The sequence below is a fragment of the Eretmochelys imbricata genome, chromosome 14 (genome assembly GCF_965152235.1).
Source record: "Eretmochelys imbricata isolate rEreImb1 chromosome 14, rEreImb1.hap1, whole genome shotgun sequence".
NCBI classification, from domain to species: Eukaryota; Metazoa; Chordata; order Testudines; family Cheloniidae; genus Eretmochelys; species Eretmochelys imbricata.
This window is the reverse complement of record NC_135585.1, coordinates 26,376,635-26,399,298: the sequence shown is the minus strand read 5'-3', so window position 1 is coordinate 26,399,298 and position 22,664 is coordinate 26,376,635. Positions and strand designations below refer to the sequence as shown.

General features: G+C 50.2%; 1 protein-coding gene across 2 annotated transcripts in view; it reads right to left on the bottom strand.

Moving 5' to 3' along the window:
• The window catches only part of GAS7 (growth arrest specific 7), a 216,901-nt gene extending 200,673 nt beyond the window's left edge, over positions 1 to 16,228 (bottom strand). For both annotated transcript variants that reach the window (XM_077833933.1, XM_077833934.1), the window contains exon 1: positions 16,046 to 16,228. In XM_077833933.1, the coding sequence (XP_077690059.1) occupies positions 16,046 to 16,228 (183 nt within the window). The remainder of the gene's footprint in view (positions 1 to 16,045) is intronic.
• Positions 16,229 to 22,664: the final 6,436 nt, after the last annotated feature.

The window sequence follows — 22,664 nt, the reverse complement described above, 5'->3', positions numbered from 1 at the left end:
TCTTTCTCGGGGAGAGTGAACAGCATTGAATTCATCAGCCCAGCTTTGGGCTGTTCCTTCCTTAGTGACATGTTTATTCATCCTTAAAGTCACGGCTCTCCCTGTGTTCAGTCTCACATCTCCTGCATGTCCCACTGCTGCCACAAACCGAACACACTGAGACTCCTGCCATTTCGCAACGCAGTGAGCTCCACCACACAGCTCTGTTACCCTCCCAACCACCTCACATGCCTCTCTCTCCATCTCCCGCTGCAGCCAGTGTCCTGCCAAATCCTGTGGCTGCTGCTTCTAGGCCAAGCCCTCGTCATTTCACCTCAGAGACTGCAGGAATTGTACAAGGGAGATTTAGGTTGGATATTAGGAAAAACTTTCTACTTCTAAGGATAGTTAAGCACTGGAACATGCTACCTAGGGAGGTTATGTGGAATCACCATCCTTGGAGGGGTTTAGGAACATGTTAAAGAAACAGCTGTCAGGGATGGCCCAGGAACTCTTAATCCTGCCCCAGAGCAGGTCACTAGATGACCTCTTTCCAACTCCACTTTTCTGTGCTTCTAGGTGAATGGGCAACATGATGGAAAACTAAATTCAATCGTGATAAAGGGACATGAAAGGGAAAACTTGAACTACTCAGACACCTTACTGGGTTTCTAAACTATACCAATTCAAAAAAAGACCTGGGAATCTTTGTACATGGTTCAACAAAGACCTGTGCAGCTGCAATCCAAAGAGCAAACAAGGCCTAGGTGCTAGAACTCGGGGTGCTCCCGCACCCCAACTTGAAGTGGTTTCCATCATATACAGGCTATACAGTTTGGTTCAATGGCTCTCGGCACCCCCACTACACAAATTGTTCCAGTACCCCTGAAACAAGGTGTTATCAAGCATAACAAATAAGAGTGAGACAATACAAACAACATCCTACTGCCATTATATAAATCAACGTGCAGCCTTGCCTGGATCCCATGTGCAGGACTGTTCATCCCATCTCAAAAAGAATACTCCAGAAGTCCACGTTGCCATTAATTATTTTGCTCATCTCTTTCTGAGACCTTTTCTCCTTCGTGAAATCTGTGCAATCACCCTGCTTCTTACCAGTGTCTCTCTGTAGATGAGGCTTAAACAAGTCCCAGCGACCCCTAAATTATATCCTATAAACAACATAGCTGGCATCTGATTTGTAGTAGCATGGGTTGCATTCCTATAACCTTGTGTTGTAAGTTACCTTACCCGGCCCAAATCAGTTGCTTGAATGTTTGGATAAATCTTTCCTCTACTAACCCATTTGTGGCAGGATGTTGAGGAGCTGATGTGACATGGTCAATACCATTTCCTTTGACAAACAGCTGAAACTCTGCGGATGTGAATTAGTTCCTTTGTCACTTACAATCTGTTCAGAAACCCTCATCCATGAAAACAAGAGTCTGAATACTTCCGCCATCAGCAAAGAACCAGTGGAATTCAAACAGAATATTTCAGGCCATTTAAAATAGGCAGCTATTGCAAACAAAAACATTTGTTCCATAAACAGTCCAGCACAATCTATGTGGATTCACTGCCCTGGAGCACCTGGCCACTCCTAATGATCCAACAGAGCTTGTTTAGTTATGTGTTGTACTTGCTGACAACCTTAACAGTGTTTGCTAATTCCTGTTTGTGTACCAATCCCTGGCCAGGACACAAAACCTCTGGCCAGGACTTCCATTGTTACAACTCCCAACTGGCCTATGTATAATTTTTGGAGAACATGGGACTGGAGCTACATAGGAATAACCACTCTAGTGACACACAGCAGGCACCCTTGAGATACACTTACCTGCTCTTCTGGAGCAACGTCTGATGGAAACAGTTGTTTGTGTGCGTCAGGCCATCCATTCATCATAATGTCATGGTCTTGAGCCAGCAGTAGGTCATTTTACAGTTACATTGGACCATGGCAGTTGTCACTAGCAAGGGTTCGGTTTGTGTCATACAGACAGTCTCTGGTTCCACTCCAGTACTCTTATCCGCCACTTCCAATGGAAAGCATGACAAGCAAGTTACAAAGTTTAGCCCCCGTTACACATAGTGAAAGCCACTATCTTTTTCTCCTCAATTATACTGTTATTGATTGTACACGGTGCCAGTCTCTTGACAGAAGTAAACCAGTCCTCAATACGTGACTTATCAAACAAGCCCATTTCCCCCAAACAGCCAGATGTTTTAACCCTTTTTCTATTTTTCCTAAATGAGCAGTTTACTGATGGTTCCAGTGTTCCAAGCTGCTGTTTCCTTCTTACATTCCCTAGGCCTTTGCAGTCACTCTCTGTTTCAGTATTCGGTCATTAGGACCCCATCCTCATCGCCAGTTCTTGTGTACACAACACAAGATATAACGGAACTGCACGGGCACAGTGCAACCCAAAGTGCCATGTTTACTAAATGTGTGCAGCATGCCTGGCCTTGATACACACACACTGCTGCATGAGCTGGCTTCGGGCGCCTTCAGACAAGACTAAAGCTTCTTCTTACCACAGCCAAGCCATAAAAATGGTTTTCTGGGAATGGACAGTGATTACTACCAGTTCTTGCCAAGGGCCACTAGAGGGCTCACAAACTATTCCAAAGGATACTCCCTTGTTCCTATACACTATGTACCCCTGCCTTGCTACAAAATACAGATTACTAGCTCCTATGCCCCCTAGGTGTTATCATCTAGCATTCAGGATGCTAAATTACAAAACAATCTGAGATACCACTAGGATCAGTGTTCAGTTCTCTGCTCTGATCATCAATGGAAGCCTGTACTCTTAGGACCAAAGATAGCTATGATCCAACCAATGGAGGAACCAGGTGCAGAGGTCTCTTTATCGTCTAGCTGAAGTGCTCAGTCCCAGGTCTAGCCTTTGGATTCTAGGCTGCTTTATCCAAGTGCTTTTTATTTTGTAAGATGTATAATTTAGGCCTGGTCTCCACAGAAAAGTTTTGCTGGCATACCTATGTCCACTGCGGGGTGAGGTTTTGCTGACATAGCCCTGGTGCATATGGCCTGGTTTACACTAGGAACTTACATCTAGTGTGAGCTGGAGTCGGTTCCCACCAGTTCACTAGAACCAGTTGTTAAATTTAGAAGCTCTTTTAGAACCAGTTGTTCCGCAAGGGCTTCTAAATTTAACCGGCCAAAAGTGGCGCCTTAGGCGCCGACTCCATGGGTGCTCCAGGGCTGGAGCACCCAAGGGGAAAATTTAGTGGGTGTAGAACACGCACCGGCAGCTCCCCGCCCCACCCCACCCTCGGCCCCAGCTCGCCTCTGCTCTGCCTCTGCCTTCTCCCCTGAACGCACCGCCCCACTCTGCTTCTCCACCCCCACCCCCCAGGCTTCCCGCGAATCAGCTGTTTGCACGGGAAGCCGGGGCAGGCTGAGAAGCAGACGGCAGCTTCGCACTCAGGCCCAGGGAGGCGGAGGTGAACTGGGGCTGGGGGGCGCGAAGAGGGCCGCCTGCGCCGCAGCAGGTAACCCCGGGGGGGGGGGGTGGCGGCACAGGGGAACCGCTCCCCGCCCCAGCTCACCTCTGCCACCCTCAGCCTGAGTGTGAAGCCGCCGCCTGTTTCTCAGCCCTCCCAGGCTTCCCGCCGAACAACTGATTCACGGGAAGCCGGGGTAGAGGGGCGGAGAAGCAGAGCGGGGTGGTGCATTCAGGGGAGGCGGCAGAGCGGAGGTGAGCTGGGGCCAGGCACGGGGCGGGGAGCTGCCGGTGGGTGCTCTGCACCCACCAAATTTTCCCAATGGGTGCTCCAGCCCCAGAGCACCCGTGGAGTTGGCGCCTAAGGCACCACTTTTGATGTGATCAGTGGGGGGAGCGGCTGCTCCCCCTGCTCCCCCCTAGCTACGCTACTCCACCCCTAGGAGCCAGAGGGACCTTCCAGATGCTTTCTGGGAGCTGTTCCAGGTAAGCATCCCCAGGACTCCCCACCTCGCCCCCTCGCAGGTCCCTCTGGCTCTTAGGGGTAGAGTGGGCACCCACTACCGTGGCCCACGAGACCCTCCTGCCCAGTTCTGGGGGCAGTCAGGGGACGGGGTGGATGAGGCAGGGGTTCTGGGGGAGGGGGCATCAAGGGACACGGGGAGTTGGATGGGCAGGAGTCCCGGGGGGCAGGGGTGGGCAACGACCCCCTCGTAGGGTGAGGAGGGAACCAGTTGTTAAGATTTTGGCAGCTCATCACTGCTTACATCAGTATAGCTCCGTCCCTCAGAGATGTGAAAAATCCACCCCCCGAGAGACACAGCTAATGCTGACCTAACCCCTAGTGTAAACAGCACTAGGTTGACAGAAGAAATCTGCTGTTGACCTAGCTACCGCCTCTCGGGGAGGTGGAGTACCTAAGCTGACGGGAGAGCCAGAATAGGTCGTACACTGAGGCGCTGCAGCTGAGCCGTTGTAGCATTTTAAGTGTAGACATACCCGACGTGTCTTCTTACCAGCATAGCTTATTTCGTTCAGGGAACTAGTATAAGTTATACTGGCCAAAGGACTTTTTTCCTGATATAAATTATATATTTATCGTTACTAGGAGAGCTTTGCCAGTACAGCTGTACTGTGCCAGCAAAGTGCTCGTATTTTATACCAGTATAACACCAACAAACCCTGGTTGTCGGCAGGAGGGATTGAACCTGGGATCTCTGGAGTTTAGTGCGTGAGCCTCTACCACATGAGCTAAAAGCCACATGGCCCTTAGCTAAGCCGTAGGGCAGACTCATTAATTGCTCTCTAAGTGGTCTTGGTGCCACTAGATGGGACAGAACACCACACCTAGAAAACTCTGCTTTTTACTGATAAATTTATTCCAGTCCCCTGAGCAAAACAAGCTATAAAGAGGCAGTTTTGCTGCTATAATTGCATCTACACTAGGAGTTCTCTGCCTGACAGAGCTGTGCCAGCAGAAGTGTGTAGTGAAGAGCTGGCCTCAGCTGGACCTGCAAGCACACCCATCAGCATTGCCCTGGTAGCTATCATCCCAGGTCTCTCACACATACAAAGCTTCTTGCACAATGACCCTTTACCAGGTAATGTTTTACACTCAGCCGCACAGTGGCAAAACATAAAAATTCCAGCTCCATTAAATCATACATTTATTTTTCAAGATAAACACATGTCGCTGTGGTATGCTACTCCACAATGGCAGCAAGTAGGTGCAGTGAGCAGCTGAACAGCCGCTGGCCCTGAGGTGCAAATCAGCAGTGCTGAATGAATAAGCTCATGCTCAGCAGTTGTGTTCCCCATGCCCCACACCTTACTGCAAACAGACAGATGTACAGAAATCCATAACACACAATCTATGACTCCCTCACCATACTCAGTTACAGCCCTGATTCTGTCCACAGTGAAAACAAATGCAAAATTCCCAAAGATTCCCATAAAAACTGGTTACTATGCCATGCTGCTGTAATGCAGAGTTAAAACCACAAGTATGGGAGCTTGCCCTAATAAAAGAACAGCTTGCCTCTGCAATCTCAACGAGAGTGTCAGTTGAGAGCAGTCAGCACAGTCCAAAGCACCACGCTCTAATAAAAACAAGCCCTGTATAAGTGCATACTTAGGAAAGTAGGGCCCTGATAACATGTCATTGCTGTGCAAACTAAATAAATGCTCACCTAAGCAAACAGCCGGGGGAGGGATCAAAGCAGTAGTATAGTTTATGACTACTACATCTCATTAATGCTGATTGGCCAGTTATTTAAAATATAAATCAAAGGACTCCAGAAAGCAAAACCCCACCAAATTCCAACCGACTGCACCAAAAAGGAGTGGCCAGACTTTCAGAATTCATCAGTACCGAGCAACTCCCGTCCTCCCTAAAGCTTTATTTACACACCACCTGAAATACAAATTCCCAAGGAGCTTCCCGGGGTCTGTGTGTGCTGGTAGTCCACTGGGTGGCAGGGGGCCAAGAGCGGACTTGGTCTACTGGGCAACCAAGAGGGACAGAGGAGAGCCGCAAGTCAGAGTGACAGGGGCCCTGTCACCTCAGGGGAGCGTGGTAGGGTGCCTGGACGGCCACCAGCTGCCTGCTCAGAGGGGGGCCAGTGTCTGGGTGGGGGGTTAGAGTTGAATGATTGACAAGTAAAAGCCTGGGAAGAAGAGCTATCCTGCCCAACAGGCAGGTCCTCAAAGAGATGCCCATCCCCAGGAGCACTGGAAGAGAGGAATACCCATTTTGTGGGGTATGGAGCCAGCCACTGAAAGGGCAGGACTGGCTGTGGGTGAGCAGGTGAGTCCCAGGGTGCATCAGGGTCCCCTGAGAACCAGCCTCTGGGTGCTGGGCAGCAACCCGTTAGCTGGGTCCTTTCCCTGTTCAAGGTAACACCCAGTGTACAGAGTTTTGTTTGGAAAACTCCCCCCCAGCCAGGGGAGTGGCCCTCCAGTGCCTAGATAAACCCATCACCACATGACAAGTGCTGCTCTGGTGCCAGCTCAGGGCTGCCTGCCTGCCGGGCATGTGGCTGAGTGCTGGGGTAGGAGTCGGGAGTGAGCAGTTTTAGCAGAGTTATTGTAATTACTACCTGAGCCCTGCACCCCTTTGTGGAGAGGGGAAACCTTGGGAACAGAAGCAGCCTGATTCCTGAATGAAGAGGACACCTGCCAGCTGTGATCATCAGTGGCTGAAGAGTCCAGAGCCATCTCTGAACCCAAGGATCACTCAGGGAGTTTTGAGTGCACCATCTTTCACTTAGCTAGTCAGGGGAATTGTTTGCGAGACCCCTGCTCCTGTATCCTCAGACCAGAGAAAAGGGTTTGGGGATTTCATTACCTGCTGCCTATTAAACCTGCAGAGGGGCTCACCCTCTTATCCCACTTGCGAGTCCTTGGGCAGGACTGAACCAAGTCACCCAAGTTGCTTATTGCTACTACATAAGATATCTTTGGCACAGGTCATTCAAGGATCCCTCCAACGATGCATATCAATGGGACACTGAAATTTACTCTCGCTATCTCAGATCACATGACTGGGGAAATTCATGGGTTTTAACAGTGTGGGCACCAGTGACCCTGAGACTTGTGTTTTACCCTGTTGTGTTATATTTACCACCCATTTATTATAATTACTCTATTGAATATATTGTGTGTGTTGGTGTTATTTCTTGGGAGTCGTTAACTATGTGGCATGAAAGCAGGGGGTAACCTGCAATTACAATTTTTCTTCCAACCTGCCCCGGTGACCCTGCCGGAAAGGAGCGACGGGGGTGGAGGCATCACCAAATATGTTCACATGGGAAGAAAATAAGGAAATTACACCCTGCTGAACTTGAGGTGGGATCCAGATGAACCCAGACCTGTCCATCAAAAGCAGTAAGGAGATGGGCACTAAAGGAGGTAATTGGGTGGACTGGGGCACTACACATATAGATAGCTAAATGCAATTAATGCTGTTAAAGTTGCAATTTCAGACACTCAAAGTTAGGACAGGCCAGCAATAGAGTTGCCCTTGCCACTTTGTATATGTACATGATGATACAGTCTTGAATTGCATGACCACATACTAGTTTCTTCTCCCTCATTCAGTGAACAAGAGAAACAGAGCTCAGAGACTGAGACAGGTTTATCTGTACACTTATTGTCCAATGTGTAGCCACCATATACCACCAGCCTACTGCACTGAATGAGGCAGCAGCCAAATGGAACCTTATCTCATTCACTGACCCTTGCTGAATGAGGGAGTATTCTTCTGGATCCCAGCCTCACTGCAACGCAAACTCCACATGAGTGAGACAGGTCGATCTGGTTGGAAAAAATAGTCTCTCATCAAGTTATTTAAAGACTGCACCCTAATCCTAATACATACACACAAGTAGCAGAATTGAGGCTGCAGAAGTGATCTTTGCCATTTCCAGACTTTCAAGTGTGTCACTTTGCAATCTTAATGTTCATGTAGTTTTTGAATGGAGTTTCCTAATGTGTTTACAAAAGTGAATAAAATAAATTCCACCGTGTGCAACTATTTGCAACAGAGCAGTAGTTTGTCACCTACACAAGCTCTGCACACACGAACCCAGGCTCCTGCAGAGCTCTCACCTCATACAGAAGGAATAAGCAGTCTCCCAGAGAGACCTCCACCCAGCATGTAGAAGCCCCTTCATATTTGTTCACGGATCTGTTCACCTGGAGTACGTAGGCACATGCACGCAAAGTCAATGGGTCAGTGCCCAGTACTCTATTGTAGTGTAACAACAGCCAGTGTTGATGCACATGGTACCTAACTAACCAATGTAACTCAGCCAAACCAAACCAATTTTCACCAGGTCAGTGCTAGCCACATCTATGACATAGGAACCATAACTGTAGAAATGTGTCACGTGTCTGTCATGTCCTACTGGGGCCTTAGACCCTTAAAAATATGGAGCAAACACTGTTTTTGTAATGGCAAAACAGCATTTTCCCACTGTCTTTGAACATGAGAGCCTCTGAATCGTTTGTGATCAATGTGCAAAGTTTCAGACTGAAAGATTAAAGTTAAAGATATTGGGGAAAGACCCATACAATGGAAATGCTTGTGCAATCTTAACTACAGGCATTGCTTCCTAGTGGAGTGTGCTTCCTCTAAACAAACCCTTGCACATTTTCCTGGGGTCTGCAGCATACCCACTACATGGCTGGGATGCTGCTGTATGCTAGTATTCCTATCACACTTCAATAGCTCTGATTTATATACTATAAAATCTTCAGTTAAATCCAAGAATGCCATTGCAAAAACAGCTATGACTTGTCACTGACCACTTACAAATCCTAATTAGACCTCACCCATGCTATCATGCAAAGGTTTGCTGTGCTGTATTCCTGACAGCACTGGGAGTCACCCTCACCACGCCCAGCCACCCCCACATTACTCTGATATATTGTGCTCTGGCTTGCCTATGCTTCTAACACAAGAAGTGAGTGCTGCAGTACTATCAAAGTGAAGGGGAATGCATGTGTTTTGAGAACATGACGACAACATTATTACTAATACAGCACTTGGTTTATAAATCCGTAGGAGATCAATGGAAGCAAAGGCAGCGGAGCATCATTTCCCTCCATATTTACATTTAGAAAAATTAAAGTGAGATTGTTCAAGTGTTTTGGACACATTCATGAAATAAGTTGGTGGCATAGCAGGGATTTGAACTCAGCTCTGCTGATGCTTCGCTTTGCCTTGTACTGAGCTGGTTATCCAAATTTAAGTATTTCTAATCTGACATAAATTGTAGATCCACACAGGTACTGAGCAAAGTAGCTTAACTTCACTTAAGCTGGTAGTATCAGGAGCAGCTAATCACTATGCTGAGGCTGCCTAGGAGCTGCTGACCTTGTGCCACCGTCTGGTTACTAAACCAGCCCAGCAGGCTCTGAGCCCATAGAGCATCACCTTTGTGGGCAGAGACTGCTCTTCCCCTATGATCACCCAGTGCTGAGCATTTGCTTGGTTTGGTTTGGTTTGGTTTTATCAACATTCTGAAAATCTCTGTTGCATAAATTCCAAGGCTGAATTTCAGTCCCTGGTGAGTTTCCATTTCTAGTACTTTCATTTCCTTGAACCCTACAACTAACGCTTCTGGAATGGGTAGTGATGTCACTGCATTTATTTCTATATAATAGTTCTGTTCAACTGACAATCATATACCTGCCCTTACTCCCCCTTCTGTGCGCTGCCCTCTATGATTCTGTAGGTTAAACTGGCAGGGGATAATTAGCTTCCCACACGATCAGTAAAAAAAAACGCTGAGTACCAGAGCCCAGGGCAAGACACAAAGCAGCTGCCCAGAACTGCACATAAGCCTGGGTCTTCCAGATTCTCCAAAGTCACACTGCATAGCCAAGGCTAGTCGTAGTTAGTCCAGCCTACATGTACTTCCGTTCACCTCCAGCCCTGTCTCACGACTGCAATAGAGGGAGCTTTCCTTCACCCAATAACATTCATAGACTCTAAGGCCAGAAGGGAGCACTGTGATCAACTAGTCCAACCTCCTGCACAGCACAGGCCAGAGAACTTCCCCAAAATAACTCCTCGAGCAGCTGTAGGTCGCCCCATGGGCTTTACCACAGAGCCCCGCGCTGCTGACTTCCCCCAGCAGCAGGCGGGAGGGGAGGGGGATGCAACCCTCAGTCATCCTAGCAAGCCTCCTCCCTCAGCCAATGGAGAAGGGGAGAAAACAGCAACCCCAGCAGCCACCAAGAGGCAGAAGTCAGCCAGGCAGACTGCAAGCACTCTCTGACCCTTTGCACAGCCCTGATGCTGGAACAGCAGGAGGGCAGCTGGGATAGCCCAGCTCCTGCCCCGCACAGAGACCAGAGACGAGGAGCTCCCTGCAGCCAGCCAGCCAGCACAGCACAGCACTGCCAGGCCCAGCTACTGGCCTGTCTGTAACCTCAGTCTGCAGGAGAGACTCAGGAAGGGACAGTCCACTCCTCCAGCCCCAGCCTGCCAGCAAGGGGAGGAAACAGACTGTCTCTCCTGCCACTGCCTGTGGCCAGGTGGCCCTCCCTGAGATACTCCTCCCCCATGTCACCGTGCCACACACCTCCCTGTGCCACTCCGCTTCCCTGAGATACACGTCCGCCCGTGCCACCCTGCCACTGCTGAAGATAATGGAATGTTCCAACTGGATTCCCTTCAGTGTGGAAGAGGGAGCTGCCAACAAGGTGTTCTCCATGAGGGGCCCTCAGCATTGGAGCCTTCTCCCTGCATAGTCTGTCATCGACCCATGGTGCTGGAGCCAGCAGAGCATGCTGGAAGGACCGCCTTTATTCATGGGGCTCTTCGGGCTCAAGAGGCATTTTTTGGGAGGGTGGATTCTTTTTCTTTATTGGTTCCTTTGTGTAGAAGGTCATGTTGGCTACTGCTGAATATAAAGCAGGTTTTGTCTGAACGTTTTGTTGTCCTTCAAGGGGGCCCCAGCTTAGGATGGGGATGGTGTTTTAAAGAAATCCAAATAAAGGAATAATGATTAGTCTGAAGACGGTTGAGTGAGGGCTGGCCCCAGGTGGAGAGGGACAAGACATCCTGGAAAGAGATTTGGTGTGAAAGTGTTTGAAACCTTACTATAAACCTTTGAATATACTAAGAAACCCAAAGCTGGGCCACTGGCTGGATCGTTTGCACATATTGTGTAACAATTTTTTGGAAATTTAACGTGTGGAATTTTTAGAAGGAACAGGTTAAGTTTTGCTGTATGAACTATCCAGTCAATTCAGTGCTATTTAAGTTCCTATACCGAGCCCATCATCATGATATCAAAGCACCTCTGATAAAGACATTTAGCCGACATTTTTCTTGCTAAAAGACACAGAAAACTGTAGTGTCTGATAGCAGTGGGCACACACGTCCCAGGAGCACAGCATGGCTGCTCACTCTCCCCTGGTTCTTTGCCTGGATTATGCTAGGTTTGGAGGGTTTAGCAGAAAAATCTACTGTGCCTTGTGTCTGGCAGGGCAGGGCAGACAGGACTGAATTCCTGACATCTGCTTCTGTTGAGATTACCTTTCTTGGCAGGCTGGCCCTGCCTTTGCCAGGCCGCTGGCTTTGTTTCAGTGCACATGCAGACAGCTGCTTAGTGGAACATTTTCAAAGGCACCTGAGTGATTTGGGAGCCCAAAACCCATTTTCAGAAATGACTTAGGTACTTAGGAGCCTGGGACTCACTGGAAGCCAGTGGGAGTCTGGCTCTCACGTCAACGAGGCACTTTTGAATATATTCCCCTCAGACCTGCACTTTTGAATATATTCCCCTCAGACCTGCACCCTCTCTCTGTCTTTGGTAAAAGAGGTCAGGAGAAAGACCAGCGGGGTCCTGTGCTCTTCCCTTCTACTTCCTGCTGGAGCCAGCCCACGGACAGACTGCAATTCTTGTCAAGGCCCAGGGCCGTACATTTCAGCTGGCCTGTGTCCCCCACAAACCCCTCAGCCGCGCTGTGATGGATGGCCTCCCTGACAGTAAGGTGTTTTCAGCCCCTGGATTGAAAACACTGTGATGAGAGAGTTACTGCTGCCCCAAAGCACCAGAGACTCCGGGCACAGCACACATTGTTCCTTAGGCACCTACATAGGTCTTAAACACGTTGGTAACTAAGTCACATGTCATGGGCAGAAGCCGTCTCCCACGTCCTATTCCTTGGCCACCTGCAGCTCAGCCACTATGTTGAGGCTGCAGAGGGCAATGAGATGGATATGGAGTGCCATAAGGCAGGAATGGAGCCACGTAGCCACTGCACTTTCCACTCCACACACAAATTCTCTATGCTGTTACTCCCCACTAGACAGCTAACAAAGAGGTTGCAGAGGCCTTACAAGTGCCTTGTATTGCTTTTTACATCAGTGTGTGAAAGTGCCACCCAATGAAGGCAAAATAATGGGGCAGTTCTTGGTCCAGAGCTGGCTGCTGGCCAAGGCAGCTTCCCAAGCCATCTCCAGCATTGTTGGAAGACACGTTCTGCTCCATACAAAGATTTGCAGCTAGGGGAGATGACAGTAGATATAAAAAAGTGCTGACAATTTTCAGTGATGCAGAATTAGCATATGCTGCTGCTGCTTCTTATATAAGGGATTTCTGACTAAACACAAATCAGAAGAGCAGACACTGAAATGTACTTTTAAACAACCCCCTTGAGACACTGCTATTGTGTAAATGTCTTCCCCCATGTATGAAACACACACAAATAGGATTCAAAGTAGCACGCTCTGCTACCTCAAGGACATAAGAACGGCCATACTGGGTCAGACCAAAGGTCCATCAAGCCCAGTATCCTGTCCTCTGACAGTGGCCAATGGCAGGTGCCCCAAAAGGAATGAACAGACAGGTTATCATCAAGTGATCCATGCCCTGTCACCCAATCCCAGCTTCTGGCAAACAGAGGCTAGGGACACCATTCCTGCCCATCCTGGCTAATAGCCACTGATGGACCTATCTTCCATGAATCTATCTAGCTCCCTTTTCAACCCCATTATAGTATTGGCCTTCACAACACCCTCTGGCAAGGAGTTCCAGAGGTTGACAGTGCACTGTGTGAAAAAATACTTTCTTGTGTTTGTTTTAAACCTGCTACCTGTTAATTTCATTTGGTGGCCCCTTGTTCTTGTATTATGAGAAGGAGTAAATAACACTTCCTTATTTACTTTCTCTATACCACTCATGATTTTATAGACCTCTATCATATTCCCCCCTTAGCCGCCTCTTTTCCAAGCTGAAAAGTCCCAGTCTTATTAATCTCTCCTCATACGGAAGCCGATCTATACCCCAATCACATCACTATTCAGCTCTGAGGGGAATATTTCCTAGAAAACAATCCGACACAACAGGTGACAGCTCTTGGGGACATATCATAGCACAGCCCAAGCATTGTATGTCGTCTCTACACCCTTCAAAGGGGCCACCACAGTCCTTGGCATAAATGAGAGTGGTCCTGAGGGCCAAGCCTTCTTCTGCCCTAAGCTCACCCTCTACACCAGGGCCATGGGTAAGGAGGGAGCTTCCCAGGGTCACATGTGGCTGCACAACTCAGCTCCTGTACTTACACCACCACACACTCAGACACACAACTCTCAGAATTTCTCAGCAGCTCTTCAGCTATTGCAAATCAGATAACATGAGTGCTTGGTGGTGAGGTGTACCTGAGGCTGGTTTTCAGTGCAGGACTAAAATCTAAAACTGGACAGCCCTGAAGACGGCTTGGATCTGGGGTGGTGGAAGCAAATGTCAATGTTAGTGACAAAGATGGAAATACCTGCTATGAAGGGGGTGTTTCCATTTGCCAAAGAGTTCTTGCGTTAGTGGCGGGTTGTCATTGTTAGCATATGCAGCACTAGCCAGAGAAAGATACACACGTTTCTAACCAAGCAGGAGGTCACATGGACACCAAGACTTTATATAATACAATAATGAACCCAGGGCAAATCAGATCTGACCTGAGGGCATGGATCTGGATGCGAACAAGCTCACCACTGAGGGGTACATACTTATGCAGCAGATGCAACTGGGAGGCTCCCTAACCCAGGAGGAAAGGCCTCATACAAAGCACAGTGACATACAGCTTTACTACAGATGTGAGTTGAATAAATGCCCTTGGTGAGCTCCCAGCACTGTATTACTGGGGTGCTGAGATATCACTGCATTGCACGGTGACGGCAACTAGTAACTTCAGCAAGGTGTGGAACATACTAAAGGTGAAAGGGTTTTAAAGGAATGAGCATTTCTCACATGCAGCCATCAGGGGGTTTCCTGGGCGGTGATGGGGGGGAGGCAAAGCATTGGCTCCTTTCCGTCCCTCCCTGTGGCTCCTGGATGCGCCACCCTGCATCGTCTCTGGAGACAAGTGGGGAACAATGCTGAAGGAGCAAGGGAGTTCTCTACCTGGGAGGAAGGGAGACTTAGTGGGGCTCACACCTTAGCCCTGGTGTGGTTGGGCGGTGGGGACTTAAGGAGCCTGGCTGCAGACCAGGGCTCCAGCCATGGGGCTTCAGGAGCCAACAGCCAGCTCTGGACACGGGGTTTGGGGCTCTGACCCCCAGCTCTGGCCTTGCAGCCCTGGCCTTCAACCACAGGTCTTCAGGCTCCAACCCCTGGCCGTGTAGCCGCAGGCTCCAATCCCTGGCTCTTACTTATGGCGTCACTGTCCCCAGGTGCTGTCCAACAGCAGCACACTCTGACCCCCAGCCATGGTCGCTGACCCTGGGCTCCAGCGGCTGGCGGCCCTGGGTGCAGATCCCCAGCCCTGGCTGCTGGCCCTGGATGCAGATCCCCGGCCTCAGACTCCGGCAGGAGCAGGTGCTGGATCCCAACCCCTAGCCCTGGCTGCACGGCAGCAGGTGTGGACCCCAAGTGCTACCCCTGGTGGCGGCTGCTGGCCCCACGTGCCAACCCCTGGCCACACACTTCGACCCCCAGCCCTGGCCACTGACACCAGACACTGCTCCTGGATGTCGACCCTGGGCTCCAGCGGGTGCTGGCCGTAGGCACCAATCCCTGGCCCTGGTCACTTGACAGTGGACGCCAACCCCAGGATCCAGCGGGTGCTGGCCCTGGACACCAATGCCTACCCCTTGCCCCAGTCACGTGGCAGCAGGCTCCTGCTCCTGGACCCCAAGCACCAATCCTTGGTGCTAACCCCCGGCCACATGGCAGTGGGTGCCGGTCCCCAGCCCTGACCACACAGCAGCAGGTGCTGACCCCCAGCCGCCGATCCTCACCCCCCAACCATGCGGTAGCCGGGGGCCCCCATCCATTGCACCTGGCCTCTGCTGCCTCCCCCAGCCCTGCATCCATCTTCCCTGGTCCCCGCATTGCCTCAATCCCCACCCCATCCAGGTCTTAATTATCCAGGTCTTGCTGTGAAAAGTGATATTAACAAACACACAACTGGTGTGGGTAGAGTTGGTATACAATTGGTGATTAGAAACTTTAACAAGAGCCTTAACCCCAGGTGTCCTCTCTCCTCCAGTGCTGGGAAGGCTTGGGCCACAAGCTGGCAACACTGCTCTGCCAGGGCTCAGCGCTGCACACAGGTTAGGGAGCGTGAGCAGAGCCAGTGGCAAATGGCCAGACAGAGGGTCTGGGGAAGGCAACAGCTCCATCCTGAGCTAGCCACCTGCACGAAGCCACCAGATTCGTACAGCACGTAGCGTTTTTCATGTATGCTCCATCACAGGGCCCCACTTGTGCAATCCTTCCCTCCTAGGACCTGGTCTGATGCTCATGTATCTCCTTCCCCCCTCACCCCGCACTCCCCCCCACCGAGCTCCTACCCCCCCCCCCCACCGCGCACTCCCCCCCGAGCCCCTTCCCCCCCCCACCGCGCACTCCCCCAACTCCTCTCCCGGGCCCCTTCCCCCCCCCCCCGAGCCGCTTCCCCCCACCCCGCACTCCTCTCCTGAGCCCCTTCCCCCCCCCACCCTGCACTTGCCCCTACTCCCCAAACCCCGCACTCCCCCAACTCCTCTCCTGAGCCCCTTCCCCACAATCCTACACTCCCCTCCCACCCCGCCCTGCCTCGCGGCCCGAGCCTCTCGCGCCAGGCGCTCGGTGCCGCCGGTCTCCTACCTCCAGCAGCTGCACGTAGCTCGCCGGGAACCAGCCGCGCAGCCCGTCCTCCTTCTGCCCTTCCCACCAGCCGCCGTCCGGCACCTGCAGCAGCGTGAGCTGCTCCCCGGCGGCGAAGCGCAGCCCCTGCCGGTGCCGCTCCCCGGAGAAGGGGTACAGCGTCTGGCAGCGCGAGCCCGACATGCTGCGCCGCGGAGCTGCCCGCCCGCCCGGCCGCCCGGCGCTGCCAGTGCGGAGCGAGCGCGAGCGAGCGCGAGCCGCCCCCGGGCCGCGCCCCCAGCCCGCCCGGCCGCCGCCCGCGGGCAGCGCCCCTCGCCGCGGGCCCGGCCCGGCCTCCGGGAGCGGCAGGGACTCGGGTGGGGATCGGGGCGGGTGAGACTAGGGTGACACCGCGGGGGCAGCGGGGGGTGGTGGGATGTATCGGGGGTAGCCGTGGGGAGGTTGTCTCGGCGGGGGGGGGGGCTGACAATGAGTCCAGAGTGTGTGTGTGTGTGCGGGGGGGGGGCTGACAATGAGTCCAGAGTGTGTGTGTGCGGGGGGGGGGCTGACAATGAGTCCAGAGTGTGTGTGTGCGAGGGGGTGTCTCGGAGGGGGGGGGGGTGGGAGTGACACCACGGGGGGGGAGGGGCTGTATCAGGGGCGCTGAGAGTGACTCCATGGTGTGTGGGGGAGGTGTCTCGGGTGGGGTGGCTGTGGCTCCAAGGTGTGTGTGTGTGTGTCGGGGTGGGGGTGGCTGGGGGAGTGACACCACAGTGTGGCGGCGGGGGGGAAGGGGCGGTGATGGGATGTATCAGGGTGCTGAGTGACTCCAAGGTGTGGGGGGATGTTGGGGTTAGCTGTGAGTGACTATGGTCTGTGGTGGGGGATGAAGGTGTCTGAGGGTGTCTGAGAGTGACTCCATGGGGGGGGGGGGAGTGTCTCAGGTGGAGATGGCTGTGACTCCAAGCTGGGGGGGGGTGGCTGGGAGTGACACCACGGCATGTGGGGGGGGGTCTCAGGGTGGGAATGGCTGTGACTCAAAGGTGTGGGGGGAAGGGGTTTGGGTTAGCTGTGAGTGACTCTGTGGTCTGTAGGGGGGTGATGGGATGTATCTGGGGTGGCTAAGAGTGACACCACGGTGTGTGTGTTGGGGGGGAGGGGGAATCAGATGTATCAGGGGTTCTGAGAAAGACTCCAGGGGGAGGGAGGAGAGGGGTCTAGAAGATGGGGGTGGCTGAGAGTGACTCCATGGTGTGTGGGGGCGGGAGGATATGGATAGCTCAGTTGACGGAGGGATAGGTCAGTGGTTTCAGCATTGGCCTGCTAAACCCAGGGTTCTGAGTTCAATCCTTGAGGGGGCCATTTAGGGATCTGGGGCAAAAATTGGGGATTGGTCCTGCTTTGAGCAGGGGGTTGAACTAGATGACATCCTGAGGTTCCTTTCAACCCTGATATTCTATGATTCTATGCCTGACACTTCTACGAACAGGGGTGTGTGCACCTGAATGATCAATCACTTTATATGTATGGTATAGTACTTAGTAGTATTTTCAACAATCCCAGTGCATATCCCCCTCCCCCCCTTTTGCAATTCTCCACCAAAAAAATACTTATAAGAAGCACACGGGATCTTTTTCAGGGGAAAAGGCAATATGCCGCGTTTATTGAAGGTACAACAATTAGTATATGCATTCAATCACACCACACACACACACTGTCCCACCAGTCGATGTTACAGTTACCAGTCCAGAGTCTGGATCAGTCTAGTGGCCAGCTGTCAGTTAGGAGCTGTCAGGGTTCCCTCCCCACTCTGAACTCTGGGCTACAGATGTGGGGACCCGCATGAAAGACACACCCCCCCCAAGCTTATATTCTACCAGCTTAGGTTAAAACTTCCCCAAGATACAATTCCTTTCCTTGTCCTTGGACGGTATTGCTGCCACCACCAAGGGATTTACACAGAAATTCAGGAAAAGAGTCACTTGGAGTCCCTGTTCCCCCAAAATATTTCCTCAAGCCCCTTCACCCCCTTTCCTGAGGAGGCTTGTGAATAATGTGAGTACCAACCAGACCCTTTGTCTCTAGGACACTGATAATCAAACAGGTTCTTAAAGGAAGAATTTTATTTAAAGAAAAAGTAAAAGAATCACACCTGCAAAATCAGGATGGAAGGTAACTTTACAGGGTAATACGAAGATTTAAACTCAGAGGATTCCCCTCTAGGCTCAGCTTCAAAGTTACAAAAAAAAGAATAAAACTCCCTCTTACAATAGGGAAAATTCACAAGCTAAAACTAAAGACAATCTAACGCATTTCCTTGCCCTTACTTACAATTTCTGTAATTTTAGATTTCAGAGTAGCAGCCGTGTTAGTCTGTATTCGCAAAAAGAAAAGGAGTACTTGTGGCACCTTAGAGACTAACAAATTTATTTGAGCATAAGCTTTCGTGAAGATCTCTATCAAGCATTCTTACAACTACAGTACCCACCTACAGAAGTGAAGAAACAGATTGATAGAGCCAGAAGAGTTCCCAGAAGTCACCTACTACAGGACAGGCCTAACAAAGAAAATAACAGAACGCCACTAGCCGTCACCTTCAGCCCCCAACTAAAACCTCTCCAACACATCATCAAGGATCTACAACCTATCCTGAAGGACGACCCATCACTCTCACAAATCTTGGGAGACAGGCCAGTCCTTGCCTACAGACAGCCCCCCAACCTGAAGCAAATACTCACCAGCAACCACATACCACACAACAGAACCACTAACCCAGGAACCTATCCTTGCAACAAAGCCCGTTGCCAACTGTGGCCACATATCTATTCAGGGGACACCATCACAGGGCCTAATAACATCAGCCACACTATCAGAGGCTCGTTCACCTGCACATCTACCAATGTGATCTATGCCATCATGTGCAAGCAATGCCCCTCTGCCATGTACATTGGTCAAACTGGACAGTCTCTATGTAAAAGAATAAATGGACACAAATCAGATGTCAGAAATTATAACATTCATAAACCAGTCAGAGAACACTTCAATCTCTCTGGTCACACGATTACAGACTTGAAAGTTGCGATATTATACCAGAAAAACTTCAAAACCAGACTCCAGCGAGAGACTGCTGAATTGGAATTCATTTTCAAATTGGATACAATTAATTTAGGCTTGAATAGAGACTGGGAGTGGCTAAGTCATTATGCAAGGTAACCTATTTCCCCTTGTTTTTTCCTTCCCCCCTCCCCCCCCCCCCGTTCCTCAGACGTTCTTGTTAAACCCTGGATTTGTGCTGGAAATGGCCCACCTTGATTATCATACACATTGTAAGGAGAGTGATCACTTTAGATAAGCTATTACCAGCAGGAGAGTGGGGTGGGGGGAGAGAAAACCTTTTGTAGTGATAAACACCCATTTTTTCATGGTTTGTGTGTATAAAAACATCTTCTATATTTTCCACAGTATGCATCCGATGAAGTTAGCTGTAGCTCATGAAAGCTTATGCTCAAATAAATTGGTTAGTCTCTAAGGTGCCACAAGTCTTCCTTTTCTCTTATCCTTTATCTTGTTCTTTCATCAAGTCTCTCAGGGAGTTATCCCATGCTGGTTTTGATCACAGCTATCTTGTCCCCATTGATAGGTGCCTGTCTCATCTTTAGAGTCGTCAATCTGCCCTCCTCTGATATTTCAATAGGGGCGTGTTGCAGCCTCCTGGCACCCTTGCGTCTGTCTCTGGTGCTCCCTAGAACATCTGGTTCAGCGATGGCCTTCTCACTTATCTCTTAACACCCATTCCTCATTCACACACAAAACAGAATTAATTTACACAGAACATTTTGAACAGGAACATCAAATTGCAATGCAGAAGAAAAACAATCATGGCATTCTTTTACTTATTTTAAAATGCTAAGCCTACAACAAAGTGGTGACCTCAAAGGTCTGTTACTGCCTTGAAATCAGTCCAAACACAAAGAGATTCTGGCTGATGCATCTCTACCAATGGCCCATTAGGCCATTTCTTTCTGCTACTCAAAAAGGGTGGCTGGCAAGATATGGTCAAATCATACATCAGTACATTGAATACATGTTACATTATTATCTTATTATTCTTTATCCTTCATTCTAAATTATACGCTCCAGAGCGTGAGGCGATAACATTCTTGGAACCTGATGACAACCTCCAATCCGATGAGGGCCTCAGTGCCAAAGCAGGCTGCAAGACCTGTTCAAGCAGGTGCTGTTTTAGGTGATGTCAGGGTTCCCTCCCCACTCTGAACTATAGGGTACAGATGTAGGGACCCACATGAAAGACCCCCTAAGCTTATTTTTACCAGCTTAGGTTAAAACTTTCCCAAGGCACAAATTTCGCCTTGTCCTTGAACAGTATGCTGCAACCACCAAGGGATTTAGACAAAGAAAAGGGAAAGGTCCACTTGGAGTTCTTATTTCCCCAAAATATCCCCCCAAGCCCTTACACCCCCTTTCCTGGGGAGGCTTGAGAATAAACAAGATGAGCACAAGCCAGCCTTGGATTTTTAAGACTCAAAAAACCCAATCAGATTCTTAAAAAAAAGAACTTTATTAGAAGAACCAAAAAAGATAAGGGAACAACTCTGTAAGATCAGAATGGAACATAATCTTACAGGCACTCAGCTTCAAAACTTAGAGAATCCCTCTAGGCAAAACCTTAAGTTACAAAAAGACACAAAAACAGGAATACACATTTCCTCCAGCACAGTGAATTTCACAAGGCAAAACAAAGAAAACCTAACACATTTTCTAGCTAGATTACTTACTAACTTTACAGGATTTGCAGGGCTTGCATCCTTGATCTGTTCCCAGCAAAGGTATCACACAGACAGACAAAAGCCTTTTTCCCCCACTCCAGATTTGAAAGTATCTTGTCCCCTCATTGGTCATTTTGGGTCAAGTGCCAGCCAGGTTACCTGAGCTTCTTAACCCTTTACAAGTAAAAGGACTTTGCCTCTGGCTAGGAGGGATTTTATAGCGCTGTATACAGAAAGGTGGTTACCCTTCCCTTTATATTTATGACAGGTGAAGATCCTGAGCCACTTGAATCCCAAACAAGCTACAGGTCCAACGCCGCTCCTTGACGTGGGCCTCACTCAAGCACAACAAGCACCGCGTGTGGGGATCATTGTTAGGGCTCGCTCCCTCTCATATGATGGACAGTGTTTGAACCCTGGTGAGGGCACCACAGGGAATTCCTAATTAAATACAACCAACACTTACACTAAGGGTATTACTAGCTATAGCCAACTCAAAAAACCCACTAAAGTAGTGAGAGCATGTGAGGTTAAGTCCACACAGAGCTCCAACTCCAGCCACATCTAGTAAGAAGGAACTGGGGGCAGGTTGCCACCTTATATACCCAAGGGAGGGGCTATGGCCATGAGGCACGAGCACCACCGCTCTGGGTGTATTGCTAGGCAAAATTCTGCAGCTCTGGTGCACAGGGCACACATACACACACACACCCCTAAGTGGAATACATGGCTGCATCTGCTCGAAGAAGAACAAGGTGACTCCTAGTCCTGGGCACCCTGAGAACTGTCACAGCTCCTCATCAGTTCCCGCCCTTTCTCCTCTCCTATGCTGTGGCTGGCAGAAGATGGATCAACCCCACGAACAGGTTAGAGAAGCCGGAGGGCTACCTGGATTGGTGCCCCAACCCATTTTCCACCCCCCTTCAAGCTGTTGCAGAGCAGAGATTCACTGGGTTGCAGGAGTGCCCCAGTCACAGCTCACCCTGCACAAGCCTGCACAGACTCTCAGGAGAGGGGTGCAGAACTGATTAAACCAGCATTGCCTTGTCGGGGGCACTGCCATTCCCAGGATGTTCACCATAGAGGTGGTCTGGCAGCACAGCTGGTGCACAGAGGCCACAGGTAACATGGGGAGAGTGTCACACAGGCGAAGAGGATTGTGTGATGGAACGGCCAAGGCAGGCAGAGCACTACAGCTCTTTCTTCCTCATTGTCTCCTCATTACACATGTTAAAAACACAGGGAAATTGCCTTTGTACCAGCAGGTCACTGAGAGCGAATGACGCCATCCAACCCCCACACTGCGCAGGAGATGGCCATTAACCCACTGCAGCATTTGCCCGGCTTCTGAATACTGGTGCCCACCCCTTCAGGCTGCTCATGGTACTCCCTGACCACCCCACCCTCAGCCCAATCCCCATTCCTCTTGCTCACAGGCGATGGGTAACTGTGCAAGGTGTGACCCCTCCTCACCTTTCTGACATGCTGGCAGGAGCCGTGAAGTTAGCCATGTTGGTGTATGAGGTGTCTTCATTGATCTGAGGTAATGCTCCACTGAAATTAATGGAGCAGAATACCTCAGAGTTATTGTTTCAAGCTCTACACAAACTCAGGAAGGCATTGCTGTATCAATTATATTTGATTCAAGTTCTGAAGGTTTTCTTTGCATAGTTAGTCTCTAGTCGCTAGAGACTGTCTTTAAAAAAAATGAAAGCTGGAGGACAATTGAGATGCCTGTCCAGGGTCCCCCCCCCCCCCAGCCTTTTGTGCCCCTCCTGGGTGAGCACATGCCACGCTTTGGGGAATAGTGGCCTAAATACATCAGAGATCCCTCTGTCAGGTACAGAGACGTA